The sequence below is a fragment of the Perca fluviatilis genome, chromosome 17 (genome assembly GCF_010015445.1).
Source record: "Perca fluviatilis chromosome 17, GENO_Pfluv_1.0, whole genome shotgun sequence".
In the NCBI taxonomy this organism is placed as follows: domain Eukaryota; kingdom Metazoa; phylum Chordata; class Actinopteri; order Perciformes; family Percidae; genus Perca; species Perca fluviatilis.
Genome location: NC_053128.1, coordinates 25,244,577 through 25,256,689, shown reverse-complemented (window position 1 = coordinate 25,256,689; position 12,113 = coordinate 25,244,577). Strand labels below are relative to the sequence as shown.

General features: G+C 39.4%; 1 protein-coding gene across 1 annotated transcript; it reads right to left on the bottom strand.

Moving 5' to 3' along the window:
• Nucleotides 1–2,355: 2,355 nt before the first annotated feature.
• zgc:63972 (protein CutA homolog) lies at nucleotides 2,356–11,128 on the bottom strand. Its single transcript, XM_039780874.1, has 7 exons — nucleotides 11,043–11,128; nucleotides 10,769–10,890; nucleotides 10,060–10,208; nucleotides 7,891–7,950; nucleotides 6,670–6,715; nucleotides 6,521–6,570; nucleotides 2,356–2,716 (listed from the first exon to the last, which is right to left on the bottom strand). Exons 1-7 carry the CDS (start codon nucleotides 11,059–11,061, stop codon nucleotides 2,614–2,616), a joined length of 549 nt encoding a protein of 182 aa, XP_039636808.1. The 5' UTR covers nucleotides 11,062–11,128; the 3' UTR covers nucleotides 2,356–2,613.
• Nucleotides 11,129–12,113: the final 985 nt, after the last annotated feature.

Sequence of the window (12,113 nt, the reverse complement as noted above, 5' to 3'; positions counted from 1 at the left end):
TTACTTGTAAATACAGTACTAAAGGCAAACGGTTTTGGTTTCACACAGATCAATAATCCAGTGAACCGTAGGTAGATTGCTTTGATGTCCTGTCTGAGTGTTGCTGCTCAGGTTTCTCTCTTTTGGAAGGCTTTAACGTTTTAGTGAAAAGCTTTAGAACATTTTTTACTTTCAAATTAATAACAATAACTAGTATAAAGTAATGTTATAGTATGGGCAATGTTATGTCCAATAACAGGCAAAACATGTCTATGCTAATAGGAATTACAATAACTATAGTTATTATCAGTATAGTATAAGTCATGCCATCAATATGTTCCAGCATAAACTACGTTAAACCTACCTTAAAGGCAGAACTTAATGGCCGCCGACAAGAGTGATGTCAACTTAATAAATACATAAATAACTAGAAGGGCATTCAGAGAACGCGGACATCTGACCTATTTCACAATGTTAATGCAGTGTGAATGTTCGCAGTTTGGAAGTCAAAGTTAACCAAATTGAAAAATAATTTGTGTATCAGCTACGTGATTCAGATCCACTCCCAAATGTAATGGGTTCTTGCTTGGCCCATGCTACACCCTTCTACTTAGTTTCATTAAAATCAGGCCAATAGCTTTCTGACAGAAAAACAAAAGGACAAACCGAACCGAAAACATAACGCATAAAAAGCAGAACTAGAGTAGCCTGGGAAACCCTGACGAACTTCCGGCAAATTTAAGATTTGCTCTGCAAGTCAGTCTGGCCAAGAGCCCATTCAAGCCCATTTCCAATTTTTCCAAATCGAGGCACCAATCACAACCGTAGAGGCGGGCTTTACACGATGACGATAGCGAAGCGACGGCGAGCAGCTTTTTGTTTACATTCAACATGACGGCCACCGAACATTGCCACCGAAGCGCAGCAACCCATTGATGCCGCTGTCGCTGCTACGTCAACCGGATCTTTGGTCTGATTGGTTGAAGGACTATCCAATTACGCCCAGACGCATTTGAGTGGTGACGCCCCTTTGGAAATGAGCTGTGAGTGAACCTTCCCCAGACCCACTCTCAGTTACAACTGAGGAGGGTCTGGTGTCAACCAGGCTAGGACTAGAGGGCATTTTCATCAAATGCAAATCCTCAAAGATTACTGCCATTAGAGGATAGTGTTATTTGTAAAAGAGGTGCAGCAATGTATAAGCAAGAATACATTAAATTTAATATCTCACTTATTCTATGGTTACTTTCCACAGGCTGTTTAAATTGTCATCCAATTTTAAAAGCTTGTTTGTGGTCAGTTTCAGCCATGTTACTGTAGGTCAGTTTAACCAAGTAGAGTTAACTGAGACATAGCACAAAGTGCTGTTATAGTTACCTACAGATTAATACAGTACAGGCCAAAAGTTTGGACACACCTTCTCATTCAATGTGTTTCTTTATTTTCATGACTATGTACATTGTAGATTCTCACTGAAGGCATCAAAACTATGAATGAACACATATGGAATTATGTACTTAACAAAAAAGTGTGAAATAACTGAAAACATGTCTTATAATTTTAGATTCTTCAAAGTAGCCACCCTTTGCTTTTTTGATAGCGCTGCAAACCCTTGGTGTTCTCTCAATGAGCTTCATGAGGTAGTCACCTGAAATGGTTTTCACTTCACAGGTGTGCTTTGTCAGGGTTAATTAGTGGAAGTTTTTCCCTTATTAATAAAAAAGCAAAGGGTGGCTACTTTGAAGAATCTAAAATATAAGACATGTTTTCAGTTATTTCACAATTTTGTTAAGTACATAATTCCATATGTGTTCATTCATAGTTTTGATGCCTTCAGTGAGAATCTACAATGTAAATAGTCATGAAAATAAAAAGGAAACGCATTGAATGAGAAGGTGTGTCCAAACCTTTGGCCTGTACTGTATATCTTGCTTATTGACTTAAAGTTTTAGTGCCTAGCTTTTTCTATATTAATGAAGCGTTACATTCAAACCATTGCCAAATGAGTTGATACAAAGCTAATTAAGACTATCAGCTCCACAAAAGTTTGTATTTCTCAGCACGGCTGTGTTTAAAAAATGTTGTCGTCCGGCGACTTTCGCGCGCAGAAACTCGAGTGAAGATAATTACCTCTTCTGAAGAGTCCATCATGTTTTTTTTAATCCTCCGTGTCCTCCTTGGCTACTAACAACTACGTGGAGGAGAGTTGGGGGGGGGGCGCGATTATGGAAGGCTTGTGTCATGTGGATGCAACAACAGTGGTGTTGTCATTACTTGGAATTCCTCACAGGGGCGACAGAAACTACCCACTATAGCTTTAAAACTGACTGGTCAACTGGGACTGTTATGTAATGTAAGCTGACACTTGCTAATCAATCAGAAGCAAGTATTTTTATGACTGTGCTAAAAAAACGTCTTTTAAAGGACTGAAATAAAATCTCCACAGTACATGGTGGAATTTACAATGAAAAGGTCAGAGCCACAAAATAGCATAAATGTCACATACTGAACTTTTGTTCAATAGAGTGCTTTCTGAACCGTTCGATCCGAAGCCTTTAACCGCCTGCATGCATGGCTGAGTTTCCCTGTTCGGCTGCAGTCCATGCAGAGATTGGCTCCGATTTTTATGATGTATCAGTCGTCCGGAATGGCTTCATCCATCCACTTCATGTAAGCCAGACTGCCGTCCTCCACCGGGAAGCTGAGTACTTCTGGGTTTTCATAGGGGTGGACAGACCTTAAAGGGACCCACACAAACACAAACATGTCAGATAGAACATACAATTTCTACTGCAGCAACTTATATCTGTAATAGGTAAGGCAAATTTAATTGTGAAGCACCTTTCGACAACAAGGCAATTCAAAGTGCTTTATACAAGACATAAAGGCAGTAAGACAAGATGTAAAAGAAACTAGTCACCTGGTGATATCGTTATAAAAATAAAATCCAAGGTCAGGGGGCGTGTTTCCGACTTTGACCTCGGAAAATCCGAGTACAAATGTAACGCACTATTAATAACTGCAGTTTTCAGGGCCTGTGGGTAATAGCCTGAGAGGGGAGAAGTGTTGACTATTTGCAGATCTGATCTCATGCATTTAAAACATTATTCAAAAAAGCCTGAAGGCAGAAGTAGCAGTTCAGCAAAGTCATCCAAAATGTATGCACAGTATTTAGGTGGCCCCTGTAGATGATTAAGCATAGAACTGGATCTGAGGAATTAAACTGAAGAGCAACATGTTCAAAACAAGCACATTTCCCTTTAGACATCTGCCTGTGTTGGAAAGAATTATTGTTTACAGTTTATAATAAGGTCCACAAAATTTGATTAGATACCAGGAAACAAATGAGGAACTAACTGCTGTTGGCATTACCATTAGTTTAATGAGTAAATCATAATCAAATTTTATTTAAAAAAAATAATTAAAAAAAGCTAATGGGGCGCCCAGATAGCTCAGTTGGTAGAGCGGGCGCCCATGTATGGGGGATTGCTCCTCGACGCAGCGGTCGCGCGTTCGACTCCGACCTGTGGCCCTTTGCTGCATGTCATCCCCCCCTCTCTCTCCCCCTTTCACGTCTTCAGCTGTCCTGTTGATTAAAGGCCTAAAATGCCCTAAAAAAATAAATAAAAGCTAATGGTTAATTAATGATTAATTAATTGAGAAACGAGTGAGAAACAAATCAGGAAGTAGATGATAATGGCAGATATTTAGGATATTTAGATATTTATTTCTTAATGATTCATAAATATATGATCTCCCAGTTTATTCTCAAGTAACTCGTCATTATCTACCATATAGTCCTCCATTAGAAATAATTAATACTTTATACTATTATTATACGTATTAATGATTAATCAATTATCAAGTAGTTCCTGATTTGTTTCTCACTTGTTTCTCAATAAACTAATCATTAACTTAGCATTAGCTACTCTATAAAATGTGATTAGGAGTTACTCATTAGCTAATGGTTGCTAATGGAACTTGCAGTTAGTTCCTCATTTGTTCTTCATTTGCTCCCTGGTAACTACTCAAATTTTGTGACCTTATTGTAAAGTGTTAGCGAATTATTACACAAAATGGCCATTCCGCTTCCTTTCTTATGCACTTCACTCCTAAAAGTGAAGTTGTGAGGAGTTGACTTGATAAGAATTGCTTCACTGTTAACTTGGTCTAACCAAGTTTCAGTTAAAAACATAAAATCCAGATTGGACTTGATAATTATCTTATTACCTAAAATGATGTGCCTGCCTAAGAACTGACATTTAATAAAGCTAAAATGTTAAAAGCATTCTTTGTCAATTTAAAACATATTTTTGGAGATTTTGTTAAGTACATTTTGTCCCTTCTATTATTTGTCAAAACAGGTAAAAGGAACATGCCATTGACATAAAGAGCACAATGACTGGAAACAGATTGGTATAACAGAATGTGTTCGGTTGGGGTGGAGGCAGATGCTGTGCCAGTGAGCGGGGAGTGAACTAATGCCAGCGTTAACCAGTGCTCCCATTCTATAAGTGAATCATATAAAAGAGCTGAGCCAGGGAAGATGGGAGAGTGAAGAGAGGAAGAATTAGGAGACAGATCCATGAGCTGGTTGTCAACACGCTAGTCTATATCCACCACGTTCCACATCCGGGATTGCTCTTGTTCTGCCGGAAATTCCGCCGGGTGATTCTTTGTGTTGTAATTTTAAACTCTGGTCGATTTTTAGCTAGACTATCTGTCCAAACTGAGTTTTCTGTTGGACTACTAAAACAACATTTGAACATATAGATGTTCCACCAAAACAAGTTCCGAGACTATTTTGCAGCGGCACCGTGGCTTCGCTCAGCGCTTAGCACTGCCCAAGACGATTGTGATTGGTTTAAAGAAATGCCAATAAACCAGAGCACGTTTTTCTCCCATCCTAGAATGCTGTGTGGACTAGCTAGACCCTCCTCCGCAGCGCTGTGGAGGAAGGTCTGGCAAAGCGAGACTATCAACACGCTGACATTGGGGCTGCGATGTTTTGTCTTTGTGGCGCTGAGGCTGCTGTGTGTAACCAGAAATGGTCCATCAGTACTTTAACTCCAGATCTGCTTCAGTGGAGGTCGCCTGCCCTGAAAAGATGCCTGCATCTCCAGAACAGATTGAAGGTATCAATATAGTTGATCCTTTTCCGACTGCAGGTTTTGCTGAGCCATGTGTGCAGTGATAAGAGTCTGTTGAACCTTTTGATCCCTCTGATGAATGTTGGCAGTGGTCCACTAATAATAAACTGGGCTTCCAGTTCGTCCACACAGTTAAAAAGTTCAGTGAAATCCTGACTTATCTCTGCAAATATCTTTGGCCCCAACATGTAGAATAATAGGATTCATTTTGCTGTGTTTATTGATCAGATATTTGTCTCTCCCACAACTTGAGTTACAGGTTGAATTGTGTCTTTAGATGAGTTATTCCCCTTTCCACAACATGTGCCTTCTCCACTTAAGTCTAAAGAAGATGTATTAATTATTTCGAACATGTTTTCCAGTTGTACTGCCGGTGGCCTTTATGCCCCTTTGGCTGTGCCCTAGATGTCCCGTGTTGAAGTAGACTCAGCACAATCCATAAAATGTGCCCTCTGTGGGAGTACAGTCTTGCACCTTTAGCTTTTGCACACAGATTATCCCAACAGGTAGAGCAAATTAATTCACTGGTTTTGTCTCAGTGAGTCTGGGAAAGGTATAGCTCCATTTATAGATAGCTAGTTGGTGTTCATAAATCATCCTCTCAAAATATTTAGTAGTTATAGGAAATGTCCTTAAAGGTTCCATAGTTTGAGAAGTAGGAAGAAGTACGAAAAAGTAGCAAAAAAAAATCATCAAGCTGAAGCAACTAAACCCTCTTATACTTATTTTAATTTCTCTTAGACACAGCAATGGTAAATGAGCGACAACAATATATTATGACAAATTATTTTCACAAATAAAATGATGTAATTGTTTGATCACAGTTTTGATGACCAGTGCAGTGGCACATGGAGGTCCTATTTGTTAAAAGTGGAGTCATTTTAAGTACACTATAAGGTCCAAGTTAAAAAATAACTGCAATGATCCTTTAAAGCATGTCTACAGTAGAATGCACAGCTTAAAGCTTTAGTGTGTAACTTTTTTAGATTAATGAACATCCGTTACATTCAGGCCATTGACAAATGAGTTCATACAAAGCTAATTAAGACTATCAGCTCCACACAACTCTCTCTGTATTTCTCAGTATGGCTGTGTTTGTGTGTCTGACGACTTTCGCGCGCAGAAAATCAAGCAAAGATAATTACCTCTTCTGAAGAGTCTGTCATTGTTTTTTACTCCTCCGTGTCCTCCTTGGCTACTAGCAAGTGTGTGGAGGAGGGGTGGGGGTGGTATGCGATCACCATAGGCTTGTGTCATGTGGATGCGCCAACAGTTTTGTTGTCATTACTTAGAATTCCTCATGGGGGCGACAGAGACTACGCACTATAGCTTTAAGCATGAAGTTGGTTTGAGATCGTCTGAAATAACCACCACATAAAGCAACCTCTCACCTCACATATTCTATGACTTCCTGGATCCTGGAGGTCTTTGTTTTCACCAGCTGCAACAACAGTGACATTTCATCTTTACAGTTCGGCTTACTACTTCAGCATGCCTGTTGAGTATGTTAATCATAAAAGGACTTTGTCAGTAAGCTTACCATCAGAACTTCACTTGCATCCTGGATTTCACCGTTCCAATAGTACCTAAAGAACCAGAAAATCCAAGACATTAGAACTGCACCATGCACATGAAGGACTTTAAAGGGTAACTACCGTTTTTTTCAACCTGGACCCTATGTTTTTGTGTCTAAGTGACTGATGGTCACAACAATCTTTGACATTGATCGAGTATTAAGCAAGATCGCTGCAGTCCACAGCGGCATAGCAAGCCATAATGTAAGTTAATAGGGCAATCATCCAGCTTGTATTTACTTTCACAAAAGTGCTCGTTTTGCCACTAAAAGGCTCAGATTATTATTCTAAGTGTCTGACAACGATTGTCGTTCCCATCAGTCACTTAGACACAAAAACATAGGAAAATAGGGTCCAGATTGAAAAAAAACAGTAGTTACCCTTTAAATTGCTAGGGGCTGAAAAGTATCAGTACAGGGTGTAGAGCCTTTAAATTCAGTAAAACAAACATAAAAAGCTGATTATATATTTTCCAAAAGAACACAACAATCAATCCTTGCCCGACCATCTATTACGGCAACTGTAATTCACAATGATACTGTCAAATTGTTCCAGACAGCCTTTTATGATGTCAAGTGCAAAACTGCCTCTTTGCTTTCCAACATGGGTTGTGAAAGACAGTAAAATCCAAACTAACAACCCATATTTAAAAGTGAAATGTCAAAATAAATGTTGAAGTGTGAGCCTAAATAAGGCTTGATATAACTGAAACTTCTTCATTACACGCCTGCACTCATTCACACACACACACACACAAAAAAAAAAACACCACCTCCATCACCCCCTAAACTAATCCAACCACATCCTCTATTTTTAGGCTAAAGCTCTGTTTGATTAACAGATTTAATGCTGCCTTTTCTATTCAGTTACTCTCCATCCTCTCCAGTTCTTTCTTCCGTGTTACTTTTGTGGTTATGCATTAACAGGATAGCTAATCCATGCATATCAAAAATGACCACGTTGAAGGCTAACTGCCACTCAGTGTCTAGTGATTGGAAAACAATCCAGCCCATTCACGGTGTAGTTTCCTAGGTAACCAGCTATGTAGGAGAGAGAAAAAAAGAACATATGTGTTTGTGTGCGTAAGTGTCTGCACATGTGAGGAACATTATAACTAAGCGGGTCTTTGTGTTGGTGCCTCAGCAGGGTACAAAATTGTGTCAAGGTAGGGGGCAAATATGATTTACATTGTAGAGGTCCTGGAGAGAATGTTAATGCTGGCTGCCAGCCGCCTCTCCATGATCGCCCTGGAAAAAAAAAAAAGACAGAATGGTAGGGAGCGTGGATGGAAACGGAGGGGGTAGGCATGGAAAGAGAGGATGGAACAATTAAACACTTACACAAGCCACAAGCTGTTTATCAATTACAGCATGAAACTGAGCCTGTCATTATGTTGCTTGTCAAGCAGGCTGCAGGAAAAGACTTTTATCCATTATGATTCAGAAAAGATGGAAAACTTTTTGCTTTTTGCAGATGCACAGCTGAAATTATAGTATATTACCAGCTCAGTTGTGCCCCCTCCTCTAACAGGTGTCTCTGAAGGAGGTGATTTAAATATCTGGCAACTGTACTGCACACCATCTTGACACGTGGTAAATAGAGCTCATTTACATGCTGCTAAAATGCCATAAAGTAGTTGAGAGTGCAAACACAGCGCTGTGGGTTTGACAGGACTGTATCTCTTCTCCAGACAGAAAAGTCAAACTTTACTGTATGCCTGGCAGACTGACTTTGAAATCAAATATCAAACCAAATCCATACCAAAGCAAAGGAATTTCATTAGCATCCGGATTAAAGGAATAGTTTGATCTTGTATTAGTATTTTAGGAAGTACACTTGTTTGTTTTGTTGCCGAGAGTTCCTGAGGATTGGTACCTCTCATGTCTGTATGGTAAATATGAATTTGGGCCAGCAGCCGGTTAGATTAGTTTAGCATAAAGACTGGAGGCAGGAGGTAACAGGTGGCGTGGCTCTGTCCAAAGATTTAAAAAGAAAATTGCCTACCAGCACTTTAAAGCTCACTAATTAAAATGTTGTATCCCGTTTAATCTGTGCATGAACTGTAAGTGTAAAACCGAAATGTTGTGGTTTTCTAGGCCGGGCGCAGTGCCAGGCAACCAGCAGAGTTTTCAGTAAAGTTTTTACACTTCTGTTTTTTGTTCAGACTGAAACAAACCAGATATAAAATGACATGTTAATTAATTAGTGAGCTTTAGAGGTGCCAAAATGTGGAACTATTTCCTTTATTCGTGCTCTAAGCGATGGTGGGTGAGGTCACTTCTTGTTGACGTTGGAAGTATTGTCAAACAAAACGGAGGCTAGCTCGCCCCTCCCTCCTCCTCATCCCGTCCCCTCCCCCTCCCTTCCGCGCACTAACCCCCCCCAAACCCCACCCCCAGCTCCTTCTTGTCAGTTATTGGCTGGAACACTGTTTGTTATGGTTCGTGGTGCAGGTTGGCGCAGTTTGTTTTTGTTGCCGTTTTTGGAGCCAGAGCTGTCTTCAGAGACCGCGTTTTTTTTACATTGTGTTCAGGGGACAGGCAGCTAGCGGATAGTGAGGAGATGTTTGCTGTATGTGACAAAAAATGTTGTAGCCTAAAAAAAATGTGACATCGCTTAGAGCACCTTTAAAGTATTTGAGCTGAATCATTTAACATCACAAATGAAACCATGTGTTCCCAAAATACAGTAGCGTTAGGGCTGAACGATTCGGGGGAAAAATGGAATTGCGATTTTTCTGCCAGATATTACGATTCGATTTGCGATTATTATTATTTTTAAGTATAGCTAAAGTTCAATATTCACCTTGTAACAGATAAAATATCCCATGGAGCATTATAACATGAGACACCATCAAAACTGCTCTATATTCTTATACAAGGATGAGAACATAGATATGAATTACCAGCAATAATCAATTTCTTTTAATAATCATGGAACACTTATCACAAAAGCTAAAGTTATAATGATGATAAAAAAAATCCAGATCTAATATGCCTCAGTTCAATAGCAGCATCTACATATTGTACTTCTACGATCATGTTAAATAAAGTAATACAAAATAAATGAAAAATACACTAAAAATAGGACATTATTGTAAACCATCTGTGATATGTAACATTATTCCAGCATTTATCTTGTGAAAAAAACAGTAAATATAATAATACAAAGAGGAATAAAAAAAATTTAAACCAAATGTTACACCAAACATTCACATTTGATTAATCGTGGTCGTCACGATTACCTAATCACATTCTTTCAAATGGTCGATTTCGATTTGAAAACGATTAATCGTTCAGCCCTAAGTAGTGTGATGCAGACTGTGAGATGTAACCTGTGGGGAGTTACTACTGTACCTGCCAATGTCCTTGGCTGCCTGTTTGTTGGGACTGTTGATGAGAAGAACAGAGTGGTGGCCTGGTACATAACTCCCTGTGATGGCTGAATGAAGCTGGACCCCAATGGACTGCAACCCAGGATACATGGACACGGACAGGACCAAGAGCTATACAGGGGTTGGGTGTGGTGTGGGTGGGTGGATGCAATAAGGGACATCTCAAATGGTTGAAATGTCAGAGTTACCTAACAGGCTTTAAGATGCATGGTTGTGGCATCCCGGGATGATGTTTTGTGTCTGACATAAATTATTTGGACATTTGGCTGTTTCTTGCTGTTTTATGTTTGGATGAGACAAAGTTATAACTCAATTTAATTATCTACTGTGCTCTGAAAGGATTGCATGTTTGGATTGGATTGGATTCAGTATTTATCCTCTTATTATTTGGCGCTGTCTGTCACAGATAAATGAGTATATAGGCCTCGGCTTGGACGCAGTGACCAATTTATAATCTGTCCTACTTCTCTGCACAGCAACGGCATCACAGCCAGACATAGACTGCATGTAAATCCTAACACAAATATGTTAGAGAACAAACGCAATTAATAACAATTTAGCGTTTCCCGACGGCGAAGCCTTCTTGTTACGGATTACTTAGGACTTTTCTCAAAGTTTTCAAATGAGAAATGATCATAAGAAGCGTATGGAATCATCACAGTGGCTCTTACCAAACATGAAATGAGCAGCATCGACCGACAGACAGAGAGGAAGACAGCCTCTTTAGGGCACCGCTGGAACAGCCACTCCATCCTGCCAGTGGCAACAAATGTCATTCCCAAAGTCCGGCCGGCTGGTGCAGATAATAAAAGAGGGACACACTTCGTTCATAAAACCGCTAAGACTTTCTCCGGGGATGATTAGTGTTCCGTCATTTTTAATAAGCATTTCAGCACCGGTTAAACAGCTGCTTCGCGAGAGAAAAACATTCAGAAAACTCATTACCTTTACAGAAGAAGCGCATTGCGTTGACAGGTACTTTAGGTCGGACGGTCAAAGGCAGAGATAAATCTCCGCGCCGTTCAATTGGTTGCTTGACACTTCCTGACACGACGGCGACCAATAACATTGCAGGTTTACCTTCCGCTGCCCTGCCTCCCGGCTCGGGTCATAATCGGCTTTGGTGTATTTAGCATATAAACACAACTTCTTTCAGCCTCAGGGTGGCTATTTAAAGCTGGGAATTCTCGAAATAAGAAGAGAGAGTAACAATTGAAAACAATCGAAAATAGCCTATAGCCTATACTACACTGTTGTGATACATTATAAACCCAGTCTTGTATGAAGTACTTGAAAGCAATAATTAAGTAAAAGTACAAGTATTTTATCATAAAAAGACTTTGGTAGACGTTTTCAGAATATTACTTGAGTAAAAGTCTTAAAGTAGCCTATCTGATATATAGGCTGCTGTACTTAAGTATCAAAAGTAATTTTCTGATATTAAGTGCACTTAATTATTAGAAGTAAAAGTCAAGAAAAAACCTTGATTATGAACTTTATTGTGGCTTCCTCATTGTAAAGCATAATATTCAGGGTTTCCAAAACCTTCTTAAACATCAAATACAAAGTAGGGAGGATTGCGAAGATCCAGGACTTAGCCAAACATTTTTAACATTGACAACTTCTCAGTATGCATAGGCTACCTTATTATCTACAGTAGGTCTATGTGGGAAAAAAGAACACCACAACCGCCAGTCTTCATATTAGCTCTTTAGTCGCTGCACTTTGAAGACTTAAAACCAATTCACAGATGATACAATTTCAAAGACACCATTTATGCAAAATATATTACAGTTTTAAGGGACACTTGTTGCAAACTGCAATCAGAGGAGAGATAAAGAAAATATTAGCTTTGAGCAGCATTTAATAATTAACTCTTGGCACCTGCACTAATCAGTGTGTGTTTGTTTTCACACTGAAAGCGCTGATTATTCAGAAACAAGATATAAAAAAAATGTGCAGATAAACAGCACAGAAACAAACACATGCGAAAAACAGAGCCAAAGAAAAAGGCTC